Raw genomic sequence first — 13,723 nt, 5'->3', positions numbered from 1 at the left:
GAAGACAAAAAGATTTAAAAAAAAAATGAAGACATTGAGTTACAATACAAAGGATCAATTGAGCATTTGCGCAAAAAAACAAATTGTGAAAAAAATGGAAAGAAAAGAATTGTGAAATAAAGACTTTTATTGACGTTTATAAATCGTTCAAGGGTCTTTTCTATAATAGTTCAATTTCTGCCATGATACATAGATGGTCAGATGGATACTGGTACAATCTAGGCTGTCCATTTGGCTTTGGTCCCATTTCTTTTGGTTTAGGTAGCTTTAATAGCTTTTTAATTTTTACATTGTGTTTCTCTAAATCCTGCGGTGTATCAATTTTTCTAGTATCTTGTTGTTTGTTCCATGGGACAATCATCAAGATGTAGTCTAACATTCCAACCCATTTATCCACCCAATTGGAAAACTCTGGCTCGTTTCGACAATTTTGTGCATTATCGGGATGTACCAGTGAATAGCCAGCTGAATAGAGGGAAATAGCCCGCAACGGGAGATCATTATGAGCATCAGCCAATTGTTGCATCATTCGATCTTGCTTTTCAGTGGGTTCAAACTTGGATGGTTCAGGAGTATCTGGATTTTGCAATCGTTCAATTTCTCGAGAGTCTCTTTCCAGATCGGGCGTTTGAGATAAATTATCTTCGTTAATGCCTAAAGTATTTGCCAGTTCTGTCAGTGAATCATTTGAATCTTCAGCTGCTGCTGCTGCATCTTCCTTCTCTTCCTTCTCCTCCTCCTTCTCCTCCTCCTTCTTCTCCTCCTCTCTACCATTTTTCTGCTCTTCTACATGTTCTGCTCCTTCTGGGATTTCGTCTTCACTTTCATCCAAGTCACGATCTGAAGAGTATACGTAACTTAATGAACATCCCAAAACATTTTTAACTTGTCCCTCATACGAAACAGGTTTTTCCACGAGTGACAAGTATGGTGCATCAAAGGGCTCTGAGTTCAAGTCTCCAGTAAAAAAGGAATAGAATGGAAACTTGTTCTTTGATAAAACTTGCATGGTGTGGTGGAATTCTCTAAACTTGTGAAGAATTATATACATTTGTCTTGTTCTATCATATGTTCCAAAGGGATGCCAGAAGGCATGTGTTGTGCCTATAATCACGCCATTTCTTTGTTTTAAATATGGGAATCTTTCTAATACGCTTTGTTTGAATTCTAGATAACACATAAACCCGACATTTTTGGTTTGGATCCTTGCTGGGGGTAATTCCACTCTGTCACAATCTTGGTTTACTTCGCTGGCTTCGCCTGCTTTACAATTAGCTTTCAATGGTTTAACATCTTGATCATATTTTATAAAGCTTTGATGCTTGATTAAAAAAATTTCGGTTTTGTAAGCAATAACAAGACCGTGGTTTTTAGTATTGTATCTATGGAATTTACATTCGTAGCCCAGCTTGGCTAATTCGCTTTGCCAAAAATTATGGAATTGCAACTTGTCACATTCTTGTAAACATAAAATATCTGGATCATACCATCGCAACTCTGCCAATAATATCTCTTTTCGGATGTACCATTTGAGGATTTTGCCATTGGTGGGAAATAAGGATCTTCGAATAAGACATTGAGCAAGGATGTTATAGCTCATTATCTTAACACTCAATTTTGGAGTCTCGCCAACCTCATCATTGCCATTACCTACTTCATTGGGTAGTGCTAAGAATGGCCGTTTAATGAACTTCTCTTGTGGCTCGGGGCCATCGAATACACCGTGAGCTTCTTTTTCTTTTCGTTCTTTAGCCTTACGCTCTTCCCTTAATCGTCGCTGTTCTGCAATGTATTCGGGGGTGAGTAGCGATGGGTCCATCGATTTTTTTGTGCCTTTCTTTTTGGTCATTGTTGAAATGTGGGACGCCTTGGTTCGGATTGATCTTTTGGATCTAATTTGGTAAATTAAAATTGTTGCTGAATGATTGCAAAAATATTTAGTTTTCAAAAATTTGGCAATCATTAAAAATGGGTGAGAAAGAATGTAAGAATGTAGCAGAGAGAGAGAGACTGAGAGAGACTGAGAGAGACTGAGAGACTGAGCGTCTACGATTGTGTGTGTGTTTGTATTTGTATTTGTAGGTTTGTTATAAAGAGACTGAAAGGCTGTAAAAGAAGGAAAAAATCTATACTGAGAAACTATAAAACACAACAATACCCAAATTTCAAATCGGACAACGACAACAAACAACGAATAACGAACAAAACACGAAAACAAAAGATTTAAAGTTAAAAAAAATTAGGAACAAAAAGCAAATTGTGGAGAAGTATTGTAAGGGTTTATCAGCGTTTTTCTTTCAACTCATTATTAGTTCCATATTAGCACGTTTCGAATCCAGTCATGAGCTTATATGAAAGGTTGGGTCAATTGCAATTGACTATATTTGGCAATTTGGACTCTTTAGTCCAAACCATTGATCTACCGGATGATGAATTTAGAGATTCGTATGATTCAATTTTCAGCCAAATCAGTCATAATTTGTTGACATACAAAGATTACTTGCGTATACTTCACCTCCAGCAACAATTGGAACAACAAGAACACACGTATGGGAGACCAATGCTGGTCAATTCAGGTCTACAAATCTATGAACTCAAATATGAATCTCTCAAAGCCAAACTACGAGACATGGAATTATTTATTAATGATACAAGGCAAGAAAAATTGCATCAAGATAGACTAGTCAAGTTTGATCTTCTTCCGTCTACATCACAAGAGGAAATACGAGACCAAGAACGGGATCAAGACCATGGAGAAGATAATCAGTTTTCTAACGCACGTGGAGTTACAAATGGCAAAAGCGCTCAATCTTTGGACAAAGCCAAGGCTCAACTCTTTGCCAACCGATCAAATAAAAATAATACAAATGCAAATCCAACATCAATCAATGCACAAATCAATGCGCAAAATACCAAGATAACTTCATCTCTTCAAGCATCCCGCTCGCTTCTTCTCACCTCTGTTCTCCAATCGGAACTCAACATAGATAGTATTGATCAGCAGTCAAAGGACCTTGCTAGACTAAATGAAAGCTTTATAAAATTTGGAGACCTTTTGGGGAAGTCCAAGGGGATTGTCAAATTTATTGAAAAACAGGACAAGTCAGACCGACAAAGGATATATTTGGCAATGGGATTTTTTTTGGCCTGTTGCTGTTGGGTGATCTACCGAAGAGTGTTGAGACGACCATTGAGGATATTGTTCTGGAGCTTATTCAAGATCTTCAATATCTTTGGCTGGTTATTTGGAGGGAATAAAGACAGAGCAAATAACTCCGAACAGAGTCTGGAAGTAGTAGCAATGGCTACCGCAACAAGTATTCTTGATACAATTATGAATAGTGTTACCGGGGCGGAAAACCAAGGTACAGTTAGAAGGACTCTGAGCAAAATTATTGAAGGTATCATTGATACTGTAACTAATAGTTTGGACCATAGCCATGACCATAGCCATAGCCAAATTACTGAAATAGTGCAAAGTCTTTCAACGGGTGAAACAGGGTTACCCAGTGACATATCATTGGAAAGATTCAAAAGTCCTGTGACAATAACGAAAAATTCATTAAATGAAGTTACTAGTTCGGTAATCCTGTCGCTTTCCGTATCCAGCATTACTTCGATAATAGAAAGGTTGGTGGATGAACTATAACTATATCCTCTAAGATAAATACAAGAGACTTAAAACGGTGAGATAATAGAAGAGAATGTAAAAAGAATAAAAATAAACAGAGGAAGAAGAAGAAGAAAGAAAGAAAAAGAGGAAGAAGAAAAGTTGAAATAGAAAGGAGTATTTTTTTAGTTATGTTTCTAGTTACCGTTTAATTAAGCAACTTGATATGTACTTCTGTTTTTTTTTATGAAAGACAACTCAAAAAAAAAAAGAGTAAAAGAAAGACAACAACAGTCTATTATGGTGATTCTACCTTGACATTTGAGCCATTATTCTTTGATGATTCTAAAGCGGCAGCAACGATGGCCAAATGGTGGAATGCTTTTCTAGGTGGTACAATAATTAAACTCTTTTCTTTTTTGGTGACGGCTTCTGCAAAATTCTTGAATTCCTCTTCAAATGTATCTACTTCGTCAACTTCAATGGTCTTTTTGCCGCTATTATCTTGACCACTGCTTCCCAATTGGTAAGTTATTGTTGGCTTGGACAAACTTGGAGACCAATCATAAGTGACGGATCCTTTAGTGCCGAAGATGGTAAAGTAAGTGGCCTTATCAGTAGCGCCAAATGACGAACCATAAGTAAAAGTACCGATTACACCCAGCTTCAACTTCATAGTCGAAAACAAGACATCATCAGTTCCACTTTGTTCACGGACCTGCTTTGTTAAGCCACTGACTGAGTCAACTTCGCCAAGAAAATCAGTAAGCAATGCCAATTGATGCACTCCACCATCAGATAAGAAACCGCCGATATGCTCAGGTTTCAATCTCCACCCAGTAGCAAGGTATTTGTTATTATCATTCCATGGACCCGTAGCATGGTAAGTGAAACCAACAATATCTCCTAATTTGGGAATGATTTCTTTGGTCAAGGTTGTAGTCGCACTACGGAATGACCAGTTTTCCAATACTGCAATTGGCAAATCGGTCTTTTCACTAAGTTGGACAATCTCTTTTGCTTGCTCAAGATTTGCGGCAATGGGCTTTTCAAAACATATTGGTTTTTTATTTTCAATTGCTAATTTCACTGCATCGAGATTGAATTGCACAGGAAGCAATGCATCGACAAATTGTACTTCGGGATCTTGGAATGCTTGCTCCAATGAGTCATAAACTTTGTCTTGAGCAATACCAGCTTTTGAAGCAAATGTCTCGGCTTTGGATTTGGTTCTATTGTAGGCTGCAATTGGTTTAACAATAGTGGAAAGTTTCTGGATGGTTGGCAAGTGCGTATCAGTTGCAAAGATACCTGTTCCAACAATAGCTAAATTCAATGGTTGTGACATGTTTTTCTTATGGCAAGTTCGTTGTTTGTAAGTGTGAGATAAATATTGACGATGAAAAGATGGTATTCAAAAGAAAGAAAAAAAATTTGAAGTGATTTAGAATTAAAATATACAAAAAGAAAGAAACAGGTAAATATATGAATGGAAGAGGCAAAGCCTGTAGTTTTAAAAATAAAAATTCCGAGAAACAAAGTAAACGACTAAATAAACACCACACTTTTTAGTTCGAGTTTGTTGACTTTCATCTGCCTAGTTATTTTCTTCCCCTCCCTTCCCCCACTAACATTCTTACTTTTTTTCCTCCTCTCTCTACTTGCTTTCTTCCCCCCCCCCCCCCGCGCCAATTTTTTATAGAACCCCTTGCCGGAAAAATTTTGGGGGATCCAAAAAATATTAAGATTTTGTGTCACAATTTTATTTATAGATAGTAGTGGTCCTCCACCGAATAATATGTAAAGCACTGCACACTAATGCAATGTACTATACACCAACAGCCTATTACAATAATACCTCAAGATACAAAATACTAGATTGCAGCTTTCATCATCGTATGCTCAATCCCACTGGCAAACTCTCATGATGACTAATTATGATAATTAAAATGAAATAGAAAACGGAAAAGGAAAAGGAAAAGAAAAATAAAGCAAACAAACAAAACAGAAACAAAAACAAAAATAAAACAAAATTATTATGTTACAACTCGTCTATCCCTCAGGGTCGATTAAGTGCACAGGATATGATCCAACCACGCCACGACCTCCTATTCTACTTTTCTTTAGATCTAAAATTGAAGTTGTGGGTTTACCATCTTGTAGCAAATTTGATGTAGTGTATTTGCTTCTCGTTTCCTTTATAAGCCTGACTAATAAGTCCAATTCGTCACAATAGTTGCTGTTGTTGTCTTTATCGTCTTCACCTTCATCTTCACCTTCATCTTTCTCTTTTTCTTTCTCTTTCTCTTTCTCATTACTGTGGTTGCACATCTCATTTTCCAAAATCTGACCAAACCTCTGGCTCCAAAATAGATTCAACTCTATAAATTTGCGACCCACAATAGAAAATACACAGGGATAAAGTTGCTCCATATGTAAGTACCACGAGACTAATAGGTAATCAAATGCGTCAAGTATAGTTTGCATTCTTATTTCTTGTCTGGATAGGCACTGTAAAGATATGTCAATTTTTGATAACTGTTGTACACTATGACTTTGGTGAATTGGAGTATACAAAGCAAATGAGTGATACATTTGGTCTTTGCAAACAAGTGTAAAGCTATACTCTGAGTCCGTACTAATATCAATTGAAGTATCATAACAAATCATACCCCAAAAAGTGATAAATCTTGAAGCTACTTGTTGTAAGATTCCGTTATAATTGAGAACAGTCCATTGATTGTTGTTTAAGCAGATTTTGAAATTCAAATAGATTGTTGGTGCCGGTAACACAACCGTATTGTTGCTCCTACAACTATGAAAGTTTGTCCCGCTAGATAGCTTAAAGTATTGTTCGTTTTTCCTTATGGCTAGAAACATTCTTTTCAGTAAAAAGAAAACTCAAAAAACAAAAATAAAACAATAGAAAAGAAAAGAAAAGAAAAAAAAAGAGTTTGATAGTTTATAGACTTCCTAGTGGAAAGTTGGGTAATTGAGTTGGTAGAATACTAGGCTAATAACATGTGTGATATGTTTTTGCAACCGAAATCAAAATCAAAAACTCAAGCCTCTTCTTTTCCTGCCCACCATCGAAATAAAATTGCGCGCTCTCCGAAACAAACACACTCACGCACCCACTCACTCACTCACATACATACATGCATGAATATATATACACTTACATACCAGCTTCACCATTACAACTGTTATTATGAGCTCTCCTAGATTTGGACTACGGCAGCATAGCAAAAGCTTGGTGCTTTCTCAACCAATATTGAATATTCTGCATTCCATCAGTGAGATTTCCAAACTCCCCACATTCAAATCCAAGTTGCGTGGATACTACAAACGATTCTACAAACTACGAAATTTCGAGTGCACTCCCAGATTGTTTCAACATGAAGACTACACCCAAACAAGAGATGAAGTCACTCCAATAGAGTATATTGCCCTAATACGTCGTACTTTCCGTAAGGTAGACTACAATTTAAAACGTGAAAAGTTTCTTTCGTTACCACCACTTGACGATGCAGAATTGGAAAAACGTATACAAAATACATTAGCATTTGTATTCAACCATACTGTAGAGTTGCAGAACCCACATGCTGATGAACTCGTGGTGACCAAAAAAGACGAGGAACGAACGGCAATTGATACGATGGAAAGTAAAATTTTGAGCACGATTTTGAAAATGGATATGACTGCACCAGCGAATATCAAATATGATTTTAAATTCGCGTGGTTAGATGACTTGAATGAGAAAGCGAAGTTGGCCAGAAAGGGGAAAAAGGACCCCTTCACTTACAAAGATGAGTTTCCAATTAATTACAAAATTTACTTGACAACTTTAATGAGAATGAATGAAACTTTGCAATTGTGCTTTTAGATAGAATAGACAACTCAAACTGGATGTACATAAATAGGTACATTAACGTATTTAAAGAAATTAAAGATATAAAAGCAAAAGAAGAAAATGAAAAATGAAAAATGAAAAAGAAATTCTATATATATATAACCCCGTAATTTGCTAAAAGACAATGCTTCTGTTAAAATTACAGATTATTCTATCCAAAATGTGTCAAGTTTCCATCACTCGACTTGTACAATTGCAACAATACTAAAAAAAAAAAAAAAGAATCTATTCCAGAAATTAGAACAGAAGGCAAGGAGAAATAGAAAGCGCAATTCATTCCCCACTACTCAGTAAAAAAATTATAGAGCAATATAATTACACAATTTTTTTTTTTCCAACAACCTTTGTTCCAACAACTAATTTCAAAACCAATCAAAGTCGATATTTAGACTTTTTTTTATAAAAATTTTAGTATTCTGTTTCTTATTTCTTTTACAAAAAAAGAAAAACTTATCCAGTATCATCACCACATATTTAATTACCTCTTGAGAATGGGTTGGCTATCATTTGGCGCAAAGAAGGACGAAACTTCTACATCGTCTATACCTACATCGTCAACAACTACAGCAATTCCTCCTTCTTCCGGCGCAAATTTCCAACAACGGTCTCACACTGCCCTCCCCACCAATGCTTCTGAATCAGTTCCAGATACCGCAAGGCTTGCTTCACCTGGGGGATCCGATATTGAGGCAACCCTTCATCAAATTGCACCCGACCATGCCGATATACGTATCAAAACAGCTAAGATCACATCAAACTCGACACGGATTGACCCTAATGATGGCACACGTACAACTGATATTAGATCTACGGTTGAGGATTTTGTAAGTCGATACCCACCAAACAATGTCTTTATAATTGATGGTGAAAAGGGTGTGAGACAGAGTATAATATGCACGGAGAATAATAGTGGTGGGGGAAAGACATGTTTGAAATTGGGCGTTGCAACCGTGGAGTTATTTAAGACCATGCAGGGAATGGAGTATTTCTGTGGATTGCCCAATGATGTTAGAGCTACTTATTTCGAATGCAGAAAGATTAGGTAGAGAAAGCAAAGACTTTTTTTAAATTTGTTTGGAAACAATTTCTTTATATTATCAAATCCGTGAAAATGGAGTTTATACATGAGTATATAAATGAATAGATCAATTAAAAGCAAACAAGTGATGTGGGAAGGAATAATAAGTACGTAAAATCAAATTTAACTTTACGTGGATTAAAAAGAGGAAACTAATGAAAGAATTGATGAAGGCAATAAGTCAAGACATAGAAAGTAATTAATTTTCAATATATTAATCGTTTATTCGTGAAATTTTTAAACTAGATAAATACTTTTAGCAATGCAGATAAATAAAGATGGACAAGTAGAAAATTAAAAAAAAAAAAAACCAATTAAATATCTATTGTCCTTAATTTCTTCCTTCTCTTCTTTTGAATTGAATACTTATCAATGTTTGATAAAACTTTAATAAATTACACCATAAAACTTTCACCACATCCACAAGTTCCTTTTGAGTTTGGGTTCTTGAAAATAAACCTCGAGCTCAATTTATCATCTAGCCAATCCATTTCTGAACCAACAATACTAAACAATGCCTTAGAGTCAATGAGGACCTTGACTCCATCTTGCTCAATCAATTCATCAAACTTGCCTGGTTTTTCAACATAGTCCAAGTCGTAGGTTAATCCACTACATCCTCTGTTTCGCACACCAATTCTAATTAACTTTGGTGTTGGTTGGTTCATTAATCCCTCGAGATGTGAGATAGCAGATGGTGTTAAAGTAATGAGTTGTTTTCTTGGTTTCAAAACTCTTTTCTTGAGTTTCTTTGGTGCTGCATTTGTTGTAGATTCAGAATCAGGTGTAGATTTTGGTTCAGCATTAACTACTGGCTCTGTTTTGAGTTTCGGTTCGGGTGCAATTGTTGTTGTAGTAGAACTAGAAGAAGAAGAAGAAGAAGAAGAAGAAGGTGATGCCGATGATGGAGTGTTTGTTGATGTTGCTTCTACATTGTTGAAATCTGGGATAGTTTCTTTCTTAAACCTGGCAGTCCTTGGTCTTCGCAGTGGTGGCTGTGTTGAGGGTGTGTTTGTTTGCTCTTTATTAGATTGTTGTGATGCAGACTTGGTGTTTAGTGGTAACAGGTACTTAGACAATTCCCGCTTTTTAGGTGTATTGTTGCTGCTGTTGCTATTGCTATTGTTATTATTATTACTGTTGTTGTTACTTGTGCTAGTTGAGGTGGTTTGAGGTGTAAGCTGATAAGCATGTAGTTGGTATGAAGAAGGTGAATGTTGTGGTTGTTGGTGTTGTTGTATCAGCAATGACCTTGCCCAAGTCGTGAAGTTTTGTTGAGCTCTTTGAGATACTCTGACTCTAGTGATTTGGGGTACTGCTCTAATCATGATGGCAGTGTTTTTAATTGATATAATTGATTATTGATAAACTATAGTGATAACAAAAACTGTAGTTTAACAGGATAGCAAATTTGAATTTTAAATTCTGATTCTATTTCCAAATTGTAATAGAAATTGAAATCGGATAAAGATTAATGATTATGGAATAGATGTATGCAAAATGTACCAATAAGTAAAGCAAATGTACAGATTAAGTGGTATAACTTGCTGTCTAGCTTTATATGTATAGATGTATAGATATATAGATATATAGATATATTTATATATTTAAAAAGAATCAGAGTTTTTTTTTTACCCTCTTTTTTTTTACCCTTTTTCTTTTTCCTTCTCTTTTCTTGACTCTTGGTGGGAATATAGAGAGGCAGGGGAGGAGGGGGCGGTTTAGTGTGATATTGTGCAACCATACACTACCTGTATATAAAGTATGTGGAGAATATGTGACCGCCCCCCCCCCCCCCTCTGAAAAGTAATGTGCTGACAATTGTAATGCTGCTCGTGGGTACACATGGTAGCATAAATGGTGGTAAGCAAGTTCATGTTACTTGTGATTGGTTGTTTTTAGATCACGTGAAAGAATTCTCGGTTCCGATATTTTGGCTTTTTAATATCGGTTCTACTATTTCAAACTTTACTTGCTTTACTTGTTTTACTTGTATTACTTGCTTTGTTAGTTCTATTTGTCAAATGTACATCTTCTATAGAGTTATAAACTTTATCAATAAAGGTTTAAAATACATCTCTACATGTTGTTATCATCAAGCATAACTGCGTTTATAATCTTACAATTCTATATTCATATCTATTCATATCTATATGCATATCTATATATATATATATATATATATATTTCAAATGTATGTGATCAAAAATGTCTGGACTAGTCTATCTCTTTCCAAGGGTATCTTCCGAAAGTAGGTCTCGCTCTTGCAGCAAGCCTACGCTGCCACTCCTACTAGTTTTCCCACTACCGTTGGCACTAACGTTGTTGCTTCCGTTGTTGCTTCCATTGTTGCTTCCACTTGTGCTCCTGCTCCTTCTTCTGTTCTCTTCGTCGCTATTTCCATTCATCTCATTGTCATCTTCATCCTCAATAATGAAATTGTCTGTATCAAAGTCTGCCGAGTTCAACTCTACGTTATTCTGACTTGCCATCTCCAACCCGAAATCGTCTTCAAAATTGCCGAAAACCAAGACATCGTCTGCAACTACACCACGCTGGTGGAACTCCTTCAATTTGGCTTGCATCTTGGCGTATATCAAATATGTAGCTAATGTAGCTGCTGTTCCTGTGATTATAATACTAATGACGTCGACTATTTTGGTCATATTTGAGCTTTCGCCCTGTCCCAATTCCTTAATCTTGCTTCCAATGTATAGGTGTATAAGTAATTTTGGCGATGTAATCAAGGTAGCAAGGAAATATGTGAGTAAAGGTAGTTCTGGTATTCCCAGTAGTGCACCATTGGATAGTGAGTAAGGTGTAGGACACAATCTGATGAGTATAAGCAATACAAGGGAGTTGTCGTCACTTAAAATCTCAGCAAATGCACGAAACATTTCGTAATGGTTTATCAAACGCATCGCCTGATTGTGAAGCAAGTATCTAAAAATGATAAAGGATGCAGTTGAGCCGGAAACAGAGGCTAGTGCCAAGAGTGGCCACCCTTGAGGGAACCCATAGATCATACCAGTAAGTAGACTCAATGCAGTGAATCCTATTAGTGGCGGGAAACTCACCATAAATACGAGAATGAATATGAGTAGTGAGCCATAAGGTAAATCATGCCATGAATCCGATACGGAGACAAGAAGATCTGTGAAATAACTATGATAGATGAGGAAGAAAATGCCTAGGACACCTAGTATAAGGAGACCAATGATGAAACCAATTTTGAAAAGCGGGGTTTGCGATAGGTACCATGACTTGAAATGATGAAACTTATCTTGCAAATGATATCGGATATTAGCTAGTGATAATGGCGATGGGATTTGGGCAGTAGAATTATTTAAGTTGTTTTGGTTGTTTTGGTTGGTTTGGTTGCTGTTATAGTTATCGTAATAGCCATTGTTGTCACTGGGTATTTGTGGCGGCATAATTGAGAATGTTGCAATTCTATTTGTGGTATAAAAGGCAAAAAAAAAAAAAAATTAGCAAACTGTTTCAAATACATATATACTCATATATATATATATATATATAATGTTACAATTGTAAATATAGTGGTAGATATATTTGTGCCTGGTACGATATGTAGATGTGAAATCTTGAATTCTACAGTACTACTACTTTTGTTGATGGGTTTGTTTTTTTATCAGATGCTAAATTGCTTTAAAAGAAGTGTAAACTTCTCGTTGAAAGGCGAAAAAGTAAAGAAAAGAAACAAGAAAAAAGAAAAAAGAAAAAAAGAAAACGGTGTCTTGAAGTTAACCTTCTTGGTGTTGATGTAAGTGATTATTGAGGTGTTTTTTCTAAATTCTCTGACAAAGTACTTTAGGTAGATCTAAAACGAACGAATGTTGATGTAGTTGGTGTGATCAAGGTTACCCGATTATACGTTTAAGTTGATAAAAGGAGGTTGAATATTGTGTGGTTTAGAGAAAGGAAAAGAAAAAGAAAAATTAAAAATAAAAAGAAAAAGAAAAATAAAATCAGTAGGATTTAGTAAAACAGCTCACATGTGTGCGGCTTGAGATCAGATAAATAAATGTGTTATTATTCTTAGTATTACCATTAATAAAAACAGGGTTGTATTTAAAAACTGTAGTAGTTGTGGTAGTGTATTGCATTAAGAAGTGTATATGGTTGAAAGTGAACAAATGTATATTGTATCTCCACCATGTTGTTAAAAAAATGTTGCCACAAGTTGGTGCCAAAAAAAAAAAAAAAAAGAGAGTGTGTGTAAAGGCAGTGGGTTTGACTTGAGTTTAGCTTTACAAGTGGTATCAATTGGAAAATACACACTAACGTGTTTTAACCAAACAGTACATTTCTATCAAGCAGAGTTACTCTCCTTCTCCTTCTTCTTCTTTTTTGTTTTTGTTTTTGTTGCGAATTCAACCAAACTTTCTTTAAAATAAAGTAGAAGTAGAATTGCAAAGAGACTGTTTTTGGTTTTTGATTTTTGGTTTTTGGTTTTTTTATTTTTTTTTTTTTGGTTTCTTATCTGCAATCTACTACCATAAGGTGGTCTAGGGTCCAAATCCCTTTCGGAGGATAACGTCTTTGCCTATACCTGTATTTTTTATATGCCTGCTTATTCTTAAGCTTTATGGAAGACCCTATTAGAGTTATTCTTCCTGCCTGTTTTTGTTTTTGTTTTCATTTGCATTTGCATTCTTTTTTCTTTTTTCTTTTTTCTTTTTTTTTATTCAAAGAGCGAGAACGAGAAACAGAGAGAGAGAAAATTATTAAAAAAAAAAAAGAAATTAAAAAAAAAAGAAATTAAAAAGAAAAGAAACTCCGAGATCTTTGTACTCCAAATGACACAAAGCCAAAGAAAGAAAGAGAGAACAAAGTACAAGACAAAGTACAAGACATAGACATAGACATAGACATAGACATAAACACCATACCAATGTCTATGACGTATTATTCTTATTATTCTGTGTTCTTTCTTTCTTTTCTTTGAATATATATTGTCTTTTGTTTGAGAAAGAATACCTTGAAATATTTTTTTTTCCTTTTTTTTTGCATTTTACAATTACGTTAGAAAATTGATTAAATTGGGGGAGGGGGGAGTGGGGACCGTTCAGGCCCGAACGATAGACGACCGAATGACATC

The 13,723-nt window shown here is 35.5% G+C and overlaps 7 protein-coding genes across 7 annotated transcripts; 3 read left to right on the top strand and 4 right to left on the bottom strand. All coding sequences in view use genetic code 12, as the record gives it.

The window, feature by feature from the left end:
* Positions 1-160: 160 nt before the first annotated feature.
* NGL2 (RNA exonuclease ngl2) lies at positions 161-1,849 on the bottom strand (the record flags this gene model as incomplete). Its single annotated transcript, XM_001523962.2, has 1 exon — positions 161-1,849. The coding sequence occupies one exon, from the start codon at positions 1,847-1,849 to the stop codon at positions 161-163; it is 1,689 nt and encodes a 562-aa protein (XP_001524012.2).
* A 492-nt stretch (positions 1,850-2,341) lies between these two features.
* On the top strand, positions 2,342-3,649 carry SEC20 (Protein transport protein sec20; the record flags this gene model as incomplete). The annotated part of the gene is made up of 1 exon (XM_001523961.1): positions 2,342-3,649. The coding sequence occupies one exon, from the start codon at positions 2,342-2,344 to the stop codon at positions 3,647-3,649; it is 1,308 nt and encodes a 435-aa protein (XP_001524011.2).
* Positions 3,650-3,908: 259 nt separating this feature from the next.
* On the bottom strand, positions 3,909-4,958 carry PVL30_005552 (uncharacterized protein; the record flags this gene model as incomplete). The annotated part of the gene is made up of 1 exon (XM_001523960.2): positions 3,909-4,958. The coding sequence occupies one exon, from the start codon at positions 4,956-4,958 to the stop codon at positions 3,909-3,911; it is 1,050 nt and encodes a 349-aa protein (XP_001524010.2).
* Positions 4,959-6,821: 1,863 nt separating this feature from the next.
* On the top strand, positions 6,822-7,496 carry PVL30_005551 (uncharacterized protein; the record flags this gene model as incomplete). Its single annotated transcript, XM_001523958.1, has 1 exon — positions 6,822-7,496. One exon carries the CDS (start codon positions 6,822-6,824, stop codon positions 7,494-7,496), a length of 675 nt encoding a protein of 224 aa, XP_001524008.2.
* Positions 7,497-8,014: 518 nt separating this feature from the next.
* Positions 8,015-8,569, top strand: PVL30_005550 (uncharacterized protein; the record flags this gene model as incomplete). Its single annotated transcript, XM_001523957.1, has 1 exon — positions 8,015-8,569. One exon carries the CDS (start codon positions 8,015-8,017, stop codon positions 8,567-8,569), a length of 555 nt encoding a protein of 184 aa, XP_001524007.1.
* Positions 8,570-8,996: 427 nt separating this feature from the next.
* On the bottom strand, positions 8,997-9,929 carry ISA1 (Iron-sulfur assembly protein 1; the record flags this gene model as incomplete). The annotated part of the gene is made up of 1 exon (XM_001523956.2): positions 8,997-9,929. The coding sequence occupies one exon, from the start codon at positions 9,927-9,929 to the stop codon at positions 8,997-8,999; it is 933 nt and encodes a 310-aa protein (XP_001524006.2).
* Positions 9,930-10,823: 894 nt separating this feature from the next.
* Positions 10,824-12,035, bottom strand: TVP38 (Tlg2-vesicle protein; the record flags this gene model as incomplete). Its single annotated transcript, XM_001523955.2, has 1 exon — positions 10,824-12,035. One exon carries the CDS (start codon positions 12,033-12,035, stop codon positions 10,824-10,826), a length of 1,212 nt encoding a protein of 403 aa, XP_001524005.2.
* Positions 12,036-13,723: the final 1,688 nt, after the last annotated feature.

The sequence above is a fragment of the Lodderomyces elongisporus genome, chromosome 8, assembly GCF_030384665.1.
Source record: "Lodderomyces elongisporus chromosome 8, complete sequence".
NCBI lineage: Eukaryota > Fungi > Ascomycota > Pichiomycetes > Serinales > Debaryomycetaceae > Lodderomyces > Lodderomyces elongisporus.
Note: the sequence above shows the minus strand (reverse complement) of the source record. Positions and strands in the feature narration are given on the sequence as shown.